Source organism: Carassius gibelio, chromosome B11 (assembly GCF_023724105.1).
Source record: "Carassius gibelio isolate Cgi1373 ecotype wild population from Czech Republic chromosome B11, carGib1.2-hapl.c, whole genome shotgun sequence".
NCBI lineage: Eukaryota > Metazoa > Chordata > Actinopteri > Cypriniformes > Cyprinidae > Carassius > Carassius gibelio.
Genome location: NC_068406.1, coordinates 14423796 through 14441107, shown reverse-complemented (window position 1 = coordinate 14441107; position 17312 = coordinate 14423796). Strand labels below are relative to the sequence as shown.

Below are 17312 nucleotides of genomic sequence, written 5' to 3'. Positions count from 1 at the left end.
GTAAACTGGATATCGCTCAGGCCGCACTTTGTCTGTGGAAGTTTGGACAGGGCCGGTTCCAGAATAAATCACTGAGGCATTTTTGTCCCATCCATTGCTCTGGTTATCACCAAATGACGAGCACTTCCTGTGTCTATTTGCCTCTTTAAGGTGAATCGCTTGATGTATTCCCCAATTGTAAGTCGCTTTGGATAAAAGCGTCTGCTAAATAAATCACTGTTATTTCGAGAACAAATCCAGAAATATATTAGTTCATTGCAATGTCACAATGTTCCATTATAATCAATGAAGCTCTCTAAACTACACAATGAATATCTTATTTACATCATGTCTGCCTATGAGATGATTCTAGAGCGTGCAAATCAGTGGTGAGTGAATTTTAAAAACTCTGTTTCTGATTGGCCATTGCGTTGAAGAAATCAACATATATTTCTGTGATTGGCTACATTGCTCAATGCCGCAAAAACACATTGGAAAACATAGTTTGCCAGATGTTCAATTGCTTGTGCTTTCATTTGAGGGTATTTAGGGCTGTCTAGTACCTACCCCCGTACAACCGGGCCTGTGCTTGGCTAACCACTCCAATTGCAGCTGGGCTGACATCAAGGATCCATGACTAACGATATGAGGGGGAAATTGCCCCCCACAAATGTTGCCCATGTGGATGAGCAATTAATGAGAATTTTCATTTTTCATTCCCTTTTAGATTTTGGGTATCAGACAAGACTTGCTGTTAAAGGAATAGTTCACCCAAAAATGTACTATAAACCAGAAAAAGCAACATTATGAATGATTTATTACAAACATGCTTTTCACTTCACATGTCAATAATTGATGGTCTGGAGTCATGTGGATTAATTGCAGATTATTGTGATGTTTTAATAAACTGTTAGAACCCATTCACTGCTCATCCACTGGATGCTTACATTTCTATAATTCAGATTTTTTATACAGACCAGCTGTAAGCACACTGTGAAGGGCTGGACCTCCACCTAGTTAGAGGGTTTCTTATTATTCTTTTATTCTTGTAATGTAGGTTAAACATCGCAATCACCTCTTTAAGATTTTCTAAATGGGCATGTCAAGTCATGCTTTAATAGAACAGAGACATACCGTGCAGCAGTAGGACTAGCTCAAAAGCTTTGAGATTCAGCATCAGCGTGAGCTTTTTCACTTAGCTGTTTACCTTTTGCACTGCTGAGATGTGATCAATGGTGCTGTCATAGATAATCTATTTGAGTGGAACAGAGGAGCGCCTTTATGCCTGTGATCTATGGGGATAATTCTTGTCGCTGTAGCTAAACACCCTGCTATTTGTTCCCAGATAATGAAGGCCGATTTGACTCTGCCCAGTTCTGTCTTGTGCCTTAGCCATTAGCAGCTAACCCCCTCACATTGACTGAGTCATATTAGGGAACGTCAGTGTAATGCTTCAGGAGACTCAGGAGTCTGTATTTAGATCGGCTGATGAGCTTCAATCCGTCAGCGTGGCCTTAGAGGTGGGACGGAGGGACAAAGAGAAAGTCAATCGACCTTGTCCGGGACACGTACTTGATGTTGATGTTGGCACAGATGAGCATGTCACCGAAGAGAAAGACTTTTCGCTCCTTAGACTTGAGGACCTGTCCTCTTTCGCCGTACACCGTCTCAATCAGCGTCTCGCAAAGGATCAAAGAGCTCTGCTCGGAGTTCAGCAGCTGAAGAAAAGACAGGGGAGACACTGATTGCACATAAGTCTTAGAAAATAGAGGCGTCCAATTACATGGCTACACACTTACTTATAGGCCACAGTGTGGCAAAGAAGACACTTGAAGGTTCACAGGGAGACAGAGCAGAAGATTGGAGACACAGCAGTACATTTGTAGCAGAAAAGGTTGTGGAAATACAACCCAATCTTAAAGATACTCATTTCAAATAGGACTGAGAAGTACAGACTCCAATCTACAAACTACATAAATGTGGATGTGCATTACAAAAAGGGAGGATTTCTAAAAGTTGCAGTTATATTCTAAAAGTTGCACTAGAACTGACTGGTTCCAAACCTGTAGGACTTTATTTCCTCTGAGCACACACAAAAGAAGATAGTTTGAGAAATGTATCTGTGTCCATACAATGAAAGTCAATAGTTTTAGTTATAAAAAACAAAATATCTTCTTTTTGTGTTACACAGAAGTACGACATACAGATTTGGCGATGAGGTTGTGTAAATAATGAGCGAATTCTTTTTTTTTTTTGTTGGGTGAATTATAAGTTTTGCACCACTAACATCACCAAGCAGAACCAAGCAAAAAGGCTGACTGTTTCCAAACGGGTTTCCTGAACACCACTATCTCTCAACAGACAGACCCACTCCTGGCCTGGGATGTGCACTGCACAGTTAATTTATGCACTATATAGTCATTCTATATTTAACCACAATACGTGAAAAGACAGGAAAAAACTATTCATTTGTATTGTGTTAGGAGACAAACCAGAGTTCGTCCTCATTTCATCAGCAATAACGCACAAGCTGCATCACAGCAGCAAAACCCCAATGTCCAGCGACTCAAATAAATATTGCGTGCTGGTGTTTGATCAGTCAGGAGAGTAGTTTTATAAATAATGCATCTGCTTCTGTAGCCCGAATCACACAAAATTAGTCGCCGGATCCAGAGGGAATTGGCAACACTGCTTGGCCTTTGTTGAAATGCATTGAAAAATTAGACCTTCAGTCAGTCATATCCAGGCACTGTGTTTTCATAGTAAGAGCGCCATCCAAAGGCTGAAAATATAAACAGAATGTCGTGGGGGAAGGACAGATATCCTTTTTAGGGACTTGAGAGTGTGACTGAAATGGTTTGTAATGTTTGTGTGTGAGAGAAAGAGAGAGAGAGAGTAAGCGACAGAGGTGTATGTGATGTGCTTGCTGAAGAGGGACAGGGAGACGCCGCAGTCTTAGCCTGTGCAGCATACTATATCTGCCAGCCTACTAACTCAGATAGTCTGAGACAGACAATGAATATTTTATTGTGTGTATATGGGGTAATAGAACTGACTGGTTCACACTGGAATGCAGCTGAAATCCTCGCAAAAAGAAAATGGTAAGGTTTAAGCCACTGCACAGTAGGTATTGCACAACACACATGCTCATTACATATACACTACACAGTAAGAGCGGTTGTGCACACAGGGATACAGGTTCAAGACTTCCCCATCTATTTCTACTTTATGTTGAAAAGGCCATAAAGATAAAAACAAAAACAACTGGAGAAAAGCTGCCTTGCTGTCAAACTTCCTGCCTGCTGTAGGAAGCTTTCTAGCATGTTAACTGAAATTCAACTTCATGAAAAAAAGATGGTATCTTTATTATTTGAATTTCACAAAATACACACACACACACACACACACTCACATATATATAAACAGCTCCTATGTCATCACAAATTGTTTGGGAAGGTTTCAAGACAAAATTTTGGCTAATGAAGGCTGCAAAAAGTATTAAATAAAAAGGGGCCAATAATAGTAGCCAAAATGTATATGAGAAAAAAATGATAATAACATTTCCCCACAACTTCATTTATTTTAATTCAATGAGTTCCTTTGAATGAGAGATCAGTTAAAAAAAAACAATGCAGATTTATTTTTGCAGTCTTCTTTGCTCGTATTTAACATGGGGCAAATTTTGTAACTACAACTGTACAAAGGAATGAAATGTCATGTCTCTCAGGACCCCAGTGCTACATATTTAACCTGTTAACTGTCGGTTCCACTTTTTGAGTACATACCTAAAAATTACATTTCCAACTTACACTGCTATAAATCTTGAATACTTTGAACACAGACTTAAATTTGGTCTCTTTTTAAAGAAGACACTTGGAAACGTATTACATAAGTGTAAAAAAAGTAAATTAAACTTAATTAAAGTAAATTAAACTTTAAAAAAAAAACATGTAAATATGTTGTAATATTTTATTTAAAATATATATTTTTACAAAACATGATAAAATCTAAAACTGCTAGATAATCCAAAACAAAAATCTGAACAAGCTGTGTTCCAAATTTGAGGTTGACATCTCAAAAAACAAGCTTTTAGTATGTTTTTGTTTGGGCCGCAGTACCAAACGTTTAAACTAGATGACCAGTGACAGTTAAACATATCTAAACAAACATATGGAACATTAAAAATACATTTTAAAACTTATATATGTGTATATATATTTGAAACAAAAATATATATTTGAAGACCCTTCATTCTGAGAGTGGGCTTAAAATGCTGCTTATGCAACAGAGCTAAAGAGAAAGAGTCCAACACCAGAAGGAGAAAGTGAGAGAGATGTAGACTATGAGAGAGAGAGAGAGAGAGAGAGAGAGAGAGAGAAATGACTGCAGTGAAGAAAGGAGAGACACAGAGCAATATAGAGAGAGATAGAGAGAGTAAAGGCAAGTGAACCAAACAAGAGATACAGAAAGCAACTTAGACTTTCCAATTAAGTGTCTCATTTACTCTCTAATTCCTCATATTCAGAAATGCATTTGTTCGCATTTGCAGCAGCTGGCCTGTGATATAACCATGGTAATGGAAGAGAAAAATCCCTGCCATGTATTCAGGCACTGCTGTAGTGCATTAACGGATCATCATTGCTCGCTGATGATTCTTTGAACAAAAAAAACAAAAAACATTCTGGCCAGGTATAAAAGGATATGAGTCGGTTATTTTCAGGGTCAGCTGTAATATCCAAATACTTGGCAGGCTGTTTAAAGGCTGTTTGTTAGGTGACAGAGACCTACAGTTGCCATATGAGCACACAATAAATTGAGTGGGAGCTTTAAATCACGTAACTTAATTGCATTTAGTCTTAGACTATTAATACAGTCAGGTGTACAGTTGCCTCTAAGATGCATGGCTCCAGTGAGACATTTAAAAGTCTACGCAGATTGTGCAACATCGATGGCTTATGTCGAGGTCATGACTGGAAAAAACTGCCTTGTTTTTTACATCATTAATCATGTCACGTTCTGACATTCTGGTGGACAGGAAAGTGCCTGCAGGCTGTTGTGGCTGGACAAAAGTGGCAATTTGTGAACTTTCTTGAGGTGATTTTTATGAAATCATGAGGTGAAGGGAATGCTTAATAAAAAAATTATGATGAATAATATACAGAGAAGCTAGTATCAACATTTTAACTGAACACCTCTCTCTTTCCTTCTCTCTCTCTCTCTCTCTCTCTCTCTCTCACACACACACACAAACACACACACACGGGGGTAACAGTAGCTGTCACACAGGTTAGGAGGTTATGATGATTAAAAGGGCCCTGAGGAGAGAGGGTCCTTTTAATCACCAGAAAATGTGATTTCTACCAAAGGGGGCCTGAGTCGATATGCTGTTCCCCATAGCAGTGCCCCTGCTCAGAATTATTTGTGGTAATGCAGTTAATTGGCCATTAGCGAACCTCCCACATTAAACTTCTCTAATACAAATTTAGTTTTACACACATGCACTACTAAAATGTTTTTGAAGAAGTCTCTACAGTTAACCAAGTCTGCATTTATTTTCCAAAAAAAAAAGCAATACTGTGAAATATTGACCCAAACTTTTCAACGGTAGTGTAATGTCTAAGAAAAGGGAAGTCAGAAGGAAACCATGTAATGATTTAAGGATTAGGAATTACTCTGTTGTGATTACATCAAGGCAACAGCATCCTGCTATCACAGCTGAGTAACTGCGCATGCTTGAGTTTTTCTCACCTTGCTGAGAGAGCGGTCACTGACACAGCGAGCCAGCTGCTGCGTCTCAGTGATCTGATCAGCCACCCTTTTCTGCTCATTGAGTTTCTCAGCAAGGGTCTCCAATTCAGTCAGGGCCAATTGCAAGGACAGTCTGTCCACATGGCCAGTGGGAGTGTTTTTCAGCATATCCTAAAGACAGAGAGAAGAGGGAATGATTCTAACAGCAAAGAAAGTACAAAAAAGTAAAAGGGTCTCACTTTAGGAAGCTAATGGAAGAGATTAATAACTGCACCTCTACTGCACAGACAACACATTAGCCATTGTGATTTACTATAGCACTATTAGCATTCATTTAAAACTCCTGGTACCTTTACTCTCACTCAAAAGAAAAAAAAGAAAAGAGGGTCAGAATAACAGTACCATCTCACGTTCAGGAGAGAAGCATGTTATCAGCCCTCTGGGAATTATTTACAAAGAGCTGTGCACTGAAACAACAATATATATATATGTATGTATGTATGTATATATATATATATATATATATATATATATATATATATATATATATATATATAGCCTTAATTGTCATATTAGCAGTCATAGTATTAATTTAATTTACAACTTTTGAGTCAAGAGGCAATTTAACTAGAATTACAATAGAACTGAACTGTATAACACCCTATCACGATCATTAGATGGAATGCCCATGAACTTCAGTAGAGGGCACTCCACTCAGGACCATTCTACTCATCAACCACCAGATGTCACTTGGACACTAGCACCTCTCATACTGTTGCACCACACCCAAACTACATTCCCCATGAGCCACTTCATCACAATCACCTTGCCACACCTGCACCTCATTCATCAGCCAATTTCCTTGCCACACCTGCACCTCATTTACACCCACATAAAAGCAGCACACTCACTCTCACTCTCACTCGTTTAGCCTGTCTAACATTTAAAATGTTTAAGATATTTAAAACCATTCTCTTAATAAAATTCTGCAAATGGATCCGAACGCCTCTGACTTCCTGTTACACACCCTTGCATTAATAACATCCAAGCTTTATGTGTAAATGGTGTTATAATGTGTTATATATTAATAATTATATTTTATTTCTACATATAAATGTTTGCTAATAAAAACTACATTTCAAATACTATATTAAAAGTAGTTCCTTTAGTAATCTAAACATAAAGAAAAATGTGCTCATAATAATGACTTATCTTTTCTTTAAATTCAACTGCAATCTGTTATTGCTGTTGTTTTGTTTGAAGCATAAATCAAGCCCTTGAATTCAGCTCTATTTGGTATTCAGTATAAAAATGTGCCAAGTTTGATGTCGCCATTGCCAAATGTCATTTGTCCATGTGGACATCAAATTACCAATTGCGACTGCAATAAAAATGAAACATGGGAAAACAGAGAGAAATCGCTGACTTACATTACTTAAAAAGCCACTGTTTTATTACACTTTTATTGCACATATTTTGAACCATTATATGGAAAAGAACAGATTAGACATTCTGCCTAACACACCTTTTCTGATGTTTCTAATAAGATGCGTCTGTTTGTGGTTGATTCAGGCTACTAAAAAGGAGAAAGACCATTAAAGGTCTCAGGCTGTCATCAAATCTTGTTCTGTTTAATGTGTGATTAAACACAGGCTACTCTCAAGTCAGAGCACTGAGGAAAAATAAATCCTATTCCCATTCATAACTTATCTATCAAAATTCATGGGTAATCGATGCCTACTGAGGTATGAAATTAAGTGCCACAGCACTTCTCCTGCATAGAGAAGTTCAGTGGTGAATTCCTGGCTTGTTCCTTGTCCACAAAAATGAACAGAAGTGAAGGAAGGACATGAAGAGAGATCAAGGCAGTAGTACAAACTGTTTGACGATGTAAATTTGGTGAATTCATGACATTTCACTGTCACCTGAGACCCACTGGCTGAAGAGGTCAATGTGATATTTCTGAAATAGATCTTGATAATGCTCTGACATTTTGGCACGTGAATTGTTTGTGTGACAGAAAGGACATTTGAAGTGTTTATTTATTTATTTATAATTACAATGTAATTTATACACCCTCATGTCGTTCCAAGCCCATCTGACTTTTTGGGCACAAAAGGAGAAATGTAGGACAATGTGCTAACCATTCATTTTTACACACTTGGTCATTTTGGTCCAAATGCACTTTTTTTTTCTTGTGGATTTGGCAGAAGAAAGTTAGTTTTTGGGTGAACCGCCTCATTCATGCAAGCAATGTGCACGCTTGCTGGTTCATTCAAGTTCTCTCAATAGGAGTCTTGATATACACCCAATTCTGTATCATGGCCATGAGCCAAGGGAAGCGCAAACCTGTTAGCCAATAGGCTGCAAGAAGCCCTGGCGTGGTCTTAGCCAGTCATTCAGCTTCTAAAAGACTTGCTTGGCAACTAATTTCCAGTTACTTAAAGGAGCACGACCCCTCAAGCACTCTAGACGACAGCACTGTGTGAACAGTTTATGGATAAATACTGACCTGCAGGAGGAGGATGAACTGAGGAAAACGCTGAATAGGCTTTACCATCAGACCATAGAGAGTTATGCGGTCAATGCTGGACGCCTGCTTCTTCTGCAAGCATAAAGAGATGCAACCACATAATGAGAGAAAGGCAAAGGAAGAGAAAAGACAGACAGAGTAATTTCCACATACAGAGCAGAAGAATCTTGACACTCAATGGAGTCAGAGAGGTGGGTGGAGGTTAGCATTACACTATTGATTCTTTCATGCCTGCCAGCAGACTCTGGCAATCATTAGACGACTGCGCACTGTCAAAGAGTAGGTGTACTTGAGAGCCCTCCAGCAGATTTCAAAGCAAGGATATTAGACTATGGTCAACTAAGCATTTGTGGAGCTCAGTCGCTTTTACAGATGTTAAAGATTCAAGTCACCGTGGAAATATGTTGCCATGATAACACTACACACATATTTTGCAGTTTATGCAACTTTAAAGAACAGATAACCTCAGTTTCACATTTACAAGGTAAAATATTTTGACAAAAAGGCAACACTTATAATCCATTCAGAATATGAGCGGCTTGCATGAAGTGCTTCAAGCGAAAGATGTTCTCTCTCTCTCTGACTAACCTCAAAACTATTCAAATTAAAGTCTAATGAATTCTTGTGTTTTTAATTAGTGTTTCTGACTAATTTTTTCAGTTAAAATATCAAGTAATTCTTGATGGGAGGTAAAACTGCTTAAGAAGCAGCCCTGCTTTAGATACTAGAACTTTTTGGAGAATATATCACAATATTTTATTTTTTTATTAAATGCACTTATATTAATTAATTTTTTCTCTTTAAATCTAAAAAATCTTTAAATCTCTAATCTCTTTAAAGTCATAGAAAAATATCTTCTGTTATGTTCCACAAAAGAGAAGATTCAGGTTTTGAACACTATGAGGATGATTTAATGATTACAGAATTCTTTTTTTTCTTTTTCTTTTTTGAATTAAATAATATAGGATGTTTTGCCGTGCAACAGGAAAGGCAGACAAGAAAGAAGTCAATAATCCATATAGCTCAGCAGTAGACAGAGGTGATTTAGGGTGAAACTTGCGTCTCTTGAAGAGGATATTGACAGCAAATATCAGCTCTTACCTTGAGAAACTCCAGAAATGCTGGTTTAGACATGCAGGCTTTCTTAATTAAGGCCATGGCATTGGTGAAATTATTGACGTAATCACTATATACGTCCAGCACCATGGATTTCGAGAACTAAGAGGAATGCAGAAAGAAGATATTTATACAGAGAAATCACATTTAATTTGGTTTTCTGTTCAGTTTCTGTTCAGTTTCTCCTGCTCTGAGTCTTGAATCTTGCTGTTGTGGTGGGCAGGCCACTCTAAAGGTGATTACAGGGCAAAGGAATGGAAGTAAACAGTAATTTCAGTGTGGAATTTATGCAACGCAGCACCACTTTTTGCCATCCCAGGGACCTAAACATCTTTGACAGTCCATTACTGCCGGGTGTTTTAGAGCAGGCAAAATGGCAGCCATCCATTCGCTCTGCTTTGATTGAAGCTGAACAGACCTGCTGACAGCAGCAGTGCTTGCAGGACTTGGAGAGGACATTAACGAGCCACAAATAGACGTTAACCCCTGTCAAACTGTACCTCCCCTTTGGGGATGGCAAGTACGGCAGGAAATGATACACGCGGGTAAAGATGTTATTATCAACAAACACACACAGGGCAAATTTACGAAACAGTTGCAGCAACTTGAAGCCAGCAGTAGTTCAGTGCAAAATCTATTAGGATTGTGCTATGAACAGCTGTTAAACAATTTGCAATTCATTTTAGGATTTAGCAAATTAGTGTCTAATTAGTATTAATTCGTACAATCATATTCCCATTTTATTTGTAAAGCGCTTTTCACAATGCACATGGTTTTAAAGCAGGTTTACAGAAAATTATGATGTTAATGTTGCAATATTTTACGCCAAAATTAGCAGATGTGAGATGGGTGATAATATACAGTAATTTACATTTTGCAATGACAAAAAAAACAAGCAGTTGAGATTTGCTATGCTGTATATATCTCTGTATGTACAGTATATACTTATATATCCAACTATTTTATTCATAAAATAGGTTTGTGTATATTTTTCATTAATCGAGGCCAAGTGATTCAATTAATGATTATCCAACAGCGGATAAAACCACCATAACCATTATGCACAGTGTAGATAAGCACAATTTCAGCATTTTAAACAGCCAATTTGAGTATTTTAGAGCCATTTTCAGATTTTCATAATCAATCAGGTGCTAAAAAAGAAAAACCCAGAGCATGCAGATAATTTATGTTGACTTTGTCTGCAATTCAAGCATATTTAATTCGCCCCACAGTGTGTACATGTGCCCTCAATAACAGAAGAATTGTGCAAACGGATGCAACATGATGTGTTATGTGGTTTGTGGCTATTTCCTGCTCTCCAATGCACAGCAGTGCAACTTCAGCTTTAAGTGTTCCCTCTATGGTACTTCTTTGTGCTCCAGGGACTTTGTAAAGACCAGTTGTGCTATGCAATAAAAGCAGGTCAGACAGGCCAAACTTTCTCTTTTAACGGAAGAATAATGAGAGCAGCTTATGGATGCTGGCTGTGAGGAGGATCACTACAGAAACCTCATTCATTAGTCCATTAGACGCCCTGCAGCCCAGTGGTGCCAACACGCATACTTTGGTAAAAGACAGCCATCCTCACTCATAGTAATTGGCTATGCTTTTGAAGTAAACTGAAGCAGAACACTATTAGCACCTGAAACAGCTTGCTAACAGAGAAGCATAATAACACACAATGCTCAGTGTTCTGTAGTTTAGTTTAGAGGTCAGTCATTTTCAAGTATTTTCCTACTCACTGAAGCAACAAACAGGTCCCCAATCTTTTCACAAGAGTCCCATTCAGCCACCCGAGATGCCAAGGCAATCTGGAACATGGAGTGGCACTGCATGATCTCCCGCAGACGGAAAAAAATGGGTCGGATTTTCCTAACACTGAGGATCCGAGGCTCGGCCTCCATCAGAGGTCGCTGGTATTCCTAGAGGACCATAGGAAATGCAGATATTTCTTATGTATGCAATTACAGATATTTATATATATATATACATGAGGAATAATTCATGTACAGCTCCAACTTGCCTCTCCTTGACAAGGAAGCAAGATTAAAAATGTGCTGAATTAATCTTAAAAAGATTTAAAAATAAATAAATAAATTGCACTATGCATTATCCATTTCATTCATTTGAATAAGGAAAAAATAAATATTTTTAAATAGAAATAAATGCCTTTCCTATCGCTTAGATCAATTAAATCCATCAGCGCTGAATAAAAGTCATTTTAGTTATTTATTTATTCATTTTTATTTTTTAATCTGACTCTAAAACATATTTGAACCTTACTGTAAAATGGTTTCAACAAAAATATTATGAAAAAAAAAAAAAACAATTTTAAACATTGACAATAACAGTTCTTTTAAAATGTAATATTTCACAATATTTCAAAGAAGACTCTTTTAAAATGTAAGATTAAACCCATATGAATTTCTTTCACTGAACACAAAAATAATATTAGGGCCACTCTTTTTGAAACAATAAAAATGAAGCAGATGTTAAGATCCAAAATACTTAAAATTTTATTTATTTATTTTTTAAAGTATCATGCAGGTGGGTGAAAAATAGCAACGTTTGGGTGAACAATTCCTTTTACTTGTTCATTTGCTAATGTTAATTCTCTGATATGAGCTTTGACTGTTTTGCAACATTGTCAAATTCAGACTGTGCTCAGTTAAAAGTTTGTTTAGGCTTGATTTCCTTAAATTGCAAAACAAGTTAGTGATCTTCATAGATAAACTACAAGACCTAATCTTTAAAAACAAAGACACTTTGGTAGTTAGACTGTGGACACAATAGATGTTTCATGGCTGCTTTGTTTCCTACCTTGTAGTCTCCAGCACTAATGAATTATCGACAAAGAGAAAATAAGACAAAGGATGAGGCAATGGGACTATATCTTTTTCTAAAGATGTGTCTGCCCACAACGGCTCTACTAAATTAATTACACAGCACCCCACTCGCCTGCTTTGGGGCCACTTCGCCTGATCTAAACACCCTAGACCATGTCTAGCGTGCTATAAAGAGAGCAGGAATTGTAAAGTACACCCGGCAGAGCTTTGATATGACAACAAAGCTTGGAGACAGATCCTGAATGACTAGATTTCATAGAGCGTAAGCTGTCATTGATCTGTGATTCAATTTTAGGCGGTGCCTGTGCCTTCAAAGGAGTGTGATAACAAATGCTTCTCTCCCCACCACTGGCTGAGATCAGAATTATGTGTAATGAAACTCCACACTATGAAACCCACCAAACCTGCATGCTTCCATTTAAAGGAACGTGAATGTGAAGGCAAATTCATTATTAAAGAAAAGTGATAGTGTAATCTTTTGTTTTGGCTTGAGGCTTTGAATAGCTGGGCTTTCACATTAGAAAGCGTCTTGACACTGTTTAGAATCCTTCCAATGACTTTTGTTGTTCGGTCATCGAGACAAAAACAGTGACATTTTGACTAACATTTACATATAAAAAGCATTCTATGTAACATTAATAGGTGGCAATAATATATGACTTTAGAATTTTCACTTTAAATGTTTTTTTTAATTGATCTGAGTATGAATTATCGAAGCTTTGAGTTTCAGTTTGATGTTAGCACACACTGAAAAAAAAAAAAAAAAAAACTTACCAAAGGTTTTAAAACCATTATGTGAAAACAATTTGTCTTTGCAAATTGACCCCACTGAATCCTATCAAAAGCTTTTTTTCACCAACAAAAATTTGTTTTTGGGACAGATGCAATAGTATTTTACCTGTAGGATCCGTTTAAGAGAGTCCAGATAACTCCTCTCACTCTGCACAATGGAGCCCAAAATATGGCGTCGGACGATCTGTGGTCAAGACGGTCAAGATATTTTTTACATTATAAAACTTTTTTTTTTTTTTTTTTTCACTTTTAATCATTTCATGTGCAACTGCTGAATACAATTATTTCTTCGAACAGTAGTCAATAACTATTGTAAATAATACATCCCAAAATAAAAAAATATATAGATCGATAAAACAGATGATCAACATATTTTAATGTACATTTTACAACATATATATATTTAGTGGCGCAATAACTTACCGTACTTAAACTATGTAATCTATATAACATAAAGCTGTGTTGATCTCTCACTTAAACATTTTTTTAAACTGTGTTCTTGCCTTTCCACAATTCATTTTGTTACATCTACAATACTGATTTGAATTTTGACAAGATGAAAATCTTTCACAATAAGCATGACAACTGAGAAATTAAACAGTGACATTGGGGCAGATTTACTGAACAGGGAACACTTGCATTTGAGCGCAATTCCATAAAAGTGAGAAAATTCTGTGGGTGATTTACTAACAAAGTGCATTTTAACACAGAGGCAGACAGATCATTTCCATAATGACCAGCGCAATCTACCAATAGCAGTGCAAATTGCCACCTGCTTTAAGAAATGGTTTTTTTGAGGTGTTAAATAATGGCGCAAATACCATTTTTTTGACAAGTGCAAACGTTAGTAAATCTCGTTGCATGATTCATTTGAATATTCTCCTCGCATAAATTATTTTGGTATCTAAAAGGGAAACTCCTACAAATGCAAATTCAGTAAGGTCAGCCACAAAAATAACCGTGTCCATGCCTTTTCAGCGCTAATTATTTACTGCGTGTTTCTAATAAATCCTCACAGTACATTTTTAATGCCAAAAGATGGTTTGCTCTGGTGCAAGCTGTTAGTAAATCTGGCCCATAGTATGAATTTGAAAAGAAAACATCTCCACTTTGGTTGGGAAGCAACTTCCAAATTATATATTTTGGCATTGACCATGTACATATTAAATTTAAAACATCAGTAAATACATATACAGTACACTCACCTGCAGGCTGCTAAGCCCATCTGGCATTGGTCCCAGTTGTGCAGGTGGGTGTTTTGCCTCTGATACCATCACATCCAGATACCCTGTATCATCATCAGTGTCATCTGTCAGGATACACAAAAACATGTTCAAACATACCATAAACCCCTGCAAAGCTAAGAATATACTTCTTTCTTATTACAACTCCGAAGAGATGGCTCAAACAGGAAAAAAAGTACTTTCAAACTCAGTACAGAACAAGCTGTTCTAAGCCACATCCAAACAATCTTTCAATCCACACGGCTACAAAGGAAAACCCTCCGACATACAATTTTGCACCTTTTCCCAAAGGCTTAAAATGTTCACACAAGTTTTTGCAGCATCTCAAAATAATAAAAGAATCTCCAAATCAAAATGTTTAGCACTATACGCAGTGTGGTACCTCATTTAGAGTGCAATTTCAATAGGCATCGCGTCAGTCTCCACTTCCAAAAGGTAATCTTACCCCTTTGTGTAGTATAGCATTATGGGAACCAATCCCTGCCAATTTTCCTGTGCACCAAATGCCCTCATCAGCTCTTCTCCCTACCTTTTATTTTAAAGACCCAGTCTGATTTATAATGCCTTTCAGCTTCCCAAATATTTCACATCATCTTTTTTTTCAGCCTCCAGGAGTCAATTTTCTTTTTAAAAGCAAAATCCAAGAAAGCACTGAGAGGTATTAGACTCCATCAGCCTTTTTCTGCCATGTCTGACTCGTGACAGGGAGATCATCTGCCATCTGTAAAGAGGTCTAGCTTAATTTAATGAACAGCCCTGTTTACATCTAAAAATGTATAATTGCTTCTTTCTTGATTGGGATTTTTTTCTATCAAAGGAAAAGGAGTGAGGATGGGTGCTCGAAAGAAGATATACTCTCAAACGAAAACATTCTTAGATTACCTGAGTGGTCCTTTCTATGCAGGAATGAAACTCTCCTCATCACAGCGATTCTGGTCTTCTCCAGGCCATCTTTCGTTCCGCTACGTGCTGCCCGCATCAGCTGATGGACCTGCAGAGGTAAACAGAAAATCAGAGGCAGGCGAGCTGGAGGACCTCCAAAACCAGTGATGTGGTGGACCCTTATGGAAAAAGGTCGACCATCTCAAGCCCTCGAGCGTAAACAGCCGCGCTCGGGTTCGACTGCCATTTGTGAGACACCAGTTCAGTGCGTCAGGGCAGCAGTTGGGTGTGTACTCAACGGGGTCTGTTCCAATAGCCACAAGCCACAAGATCCTAAGCGAGTGAGAGAACATCAAGCTACAGTGATATTTTTATATTTTAAAAGGGAGGGGGCGTCCCATCTCTGCAAAAGCAGGTCATTAATAGAGAGCATGTAGAAATGTCTTGCTTGAACCACATGAGAGCTGTTTACTTCATATAAAAAAGTGTGCCCATAACCCACCATCATACATAGAAAATTAGAGATCAGGAGAGCTGAAGCAAAATGAGTGCTTTATAGTGGAAGCGATCTGAACGGTTTGTTTACGACAGAGTAAGAAAAAGTGAGTACGGTGGCCAAGTAGTGCACAACACAATGAAATCTCCACAACTCAACGCATAGGACTCATTTCTTTGTGTTGCGACTTGTTCCCTTTGTGTTTTGCAAATTTCATTGTGTTGTAATTGGCTTCCATTGTGTTGTGGAGATTTTGTTGAGTTGTGCAATGTGCACTACTGGGCGCAACTTTAAACAGAGAGAGGGACTTTAAACAAAGAGCAGTATATGAGACAAAGGTATGTTCCAATCGACCATAAGTGCAGTGCAAAGGGGACTTTACATAGTGTTCGGCCATCAAATCATTTCAAATTATATGGAGCATATATAGCATATAATCAAAACGATCAATATTAATTTCACTGGATGCAAACAACACAATGTATGGGTCCTGAGACTTTAAAAAGGGACATAAAAGCAAGACACAGAGAGAGAAAAGTCAAAAGAAAAATACTTACCCTGCTGAAAAAGATTTATATATGCTGTGCTCTAGATGCTGGGATGTCAGTGTGCCACCAGGCTTTTTTACTACATTTAAGTTTGTCTGGTTGGCAGCAAGTCTATGTTGGTCAGCAACAAGAGACCAGCATAAAACTTTTCAGCAGGGAAAAGTGCAAAAGAGAAGGAGTGTAACCTTGAACCCAGGTTTGTGTGATTGTACCGTTTTACAGCATTGAGCTAGTTCACCCCACTAAAGCCCATTCTTTACGTGCATGAGTGTACCTGATGTCTGCCCCCCAGTCTCATGGTTAGCTCCTGTTTGGTCCTGGTGTAACGTTCTCTCAGTCGTCGAACATCAGGGGTGAGCTACGGGTATCATCACGGCAACAATGCAGGCCATGGGTGAGAGCGTAATAACATGGCAACATGGAGGAGAGGAAGGAATGAAGGGGTAAGCATAAAGGTAAGGGAAAGGAAGTGATGAGGGCAAAGCAAAATCAGGATCAACCACAAAAGCATATGCAAGAGAAATGACAGGAATCAGGGGCATGGCTTAATTTTTAAGTCAAAGCAGTGTCGATAGACAGAGGAAGATTAGATTATGACAAAACGTGCACCCTCACTATTGTGAATCTCAGACAAGCATGTCCTCATTTCCAAAACAAAGCCCCAGGCTGCATCCAAAACGGAGGTAGGAATTCAGGCACCACATCCAAATCCAATGTTTGTGAAACATGCTGTCAAATAATATGCTTCCATCTGATCTGTTTTCAAAGAATGAATCTACATGTAGTTTGCCTTCAGTGCCTCTGATATCCCTGAATATTGTGTGTGCAGTTCCAAAATTAGATGATGCAACATTTGAAATTTTTTTTGAAGGATATTTAAAACAACAAAGGAGATAAATATTATCATGCATTTATTTAATCAAGAATACAGTAAAATGGTGAAGTATCATTACAGTTTAAAGTAGGGCTATCACACTTATAAAATGAAGCATACAAGATTTATCTTGTTTAAGATGTGTGTTTTGTCATCATATCTATTGCTATATCCAGCAAAGATGTCTTTCCAAGAAAGGACACCTTGGAGACTCTAAAAGGACACCAAAGAACCAAATTATATAAGGAATCCGA

General features: G+C 37.8%; 1 protein-coding gene across 3 annotated transcripts in view; it reads right to left on the bottom strand.

Annotated features, from left to right (window-relative positions):
* The window catches only part of LOC127968293 (rho guanine nucleotide exchange factor 10-like protein), a 106723-nt gene that overhangs the window by 75924 nt on the left and 13487 nt on the right, over positions 1 to 17312 (bottom strand). For 2 of the 3 annotated variants that reach the window (XM_052569402.1, XM_052569403.1), the window contains 8 exons: positions 15141 to 15249; positions 14220 to 14323; positions 13121 to 13198; positions 11119 to 11298; positions 9362 to 9478; positions 8240 to 8332; positions 5728 to 5898; positions 1552 to 1697 (listed from right to left, as the gene is read on the bottom strand). In XM_052569402.1, the coding sequence (XP_052425362.1) occupies positions 1552 to 1697; positions 5728 to 5898; positions 8240 to 8332; positions 9362 to 9478; positions 11119 to 11298; positions 13121 to 13198; positions 14220 to 14323; positions 15141 to 15249 (998 nt within the window). Of the gene's footprint in view, positions 1 to 1551; positions 1698 to 5727; positions 5899 to 8239; positions 8333 to 9361; positions 9479 to 11118; positions 11299 to 13120; positions 13199 to 14219; positions 14324 to 15140; positions 15250 to 16458; positions 16543 to 17312 lie in introns of all 3 variants that reach the window. The other variant, XM_052569401.1, reaches the window with a different exon arrangement.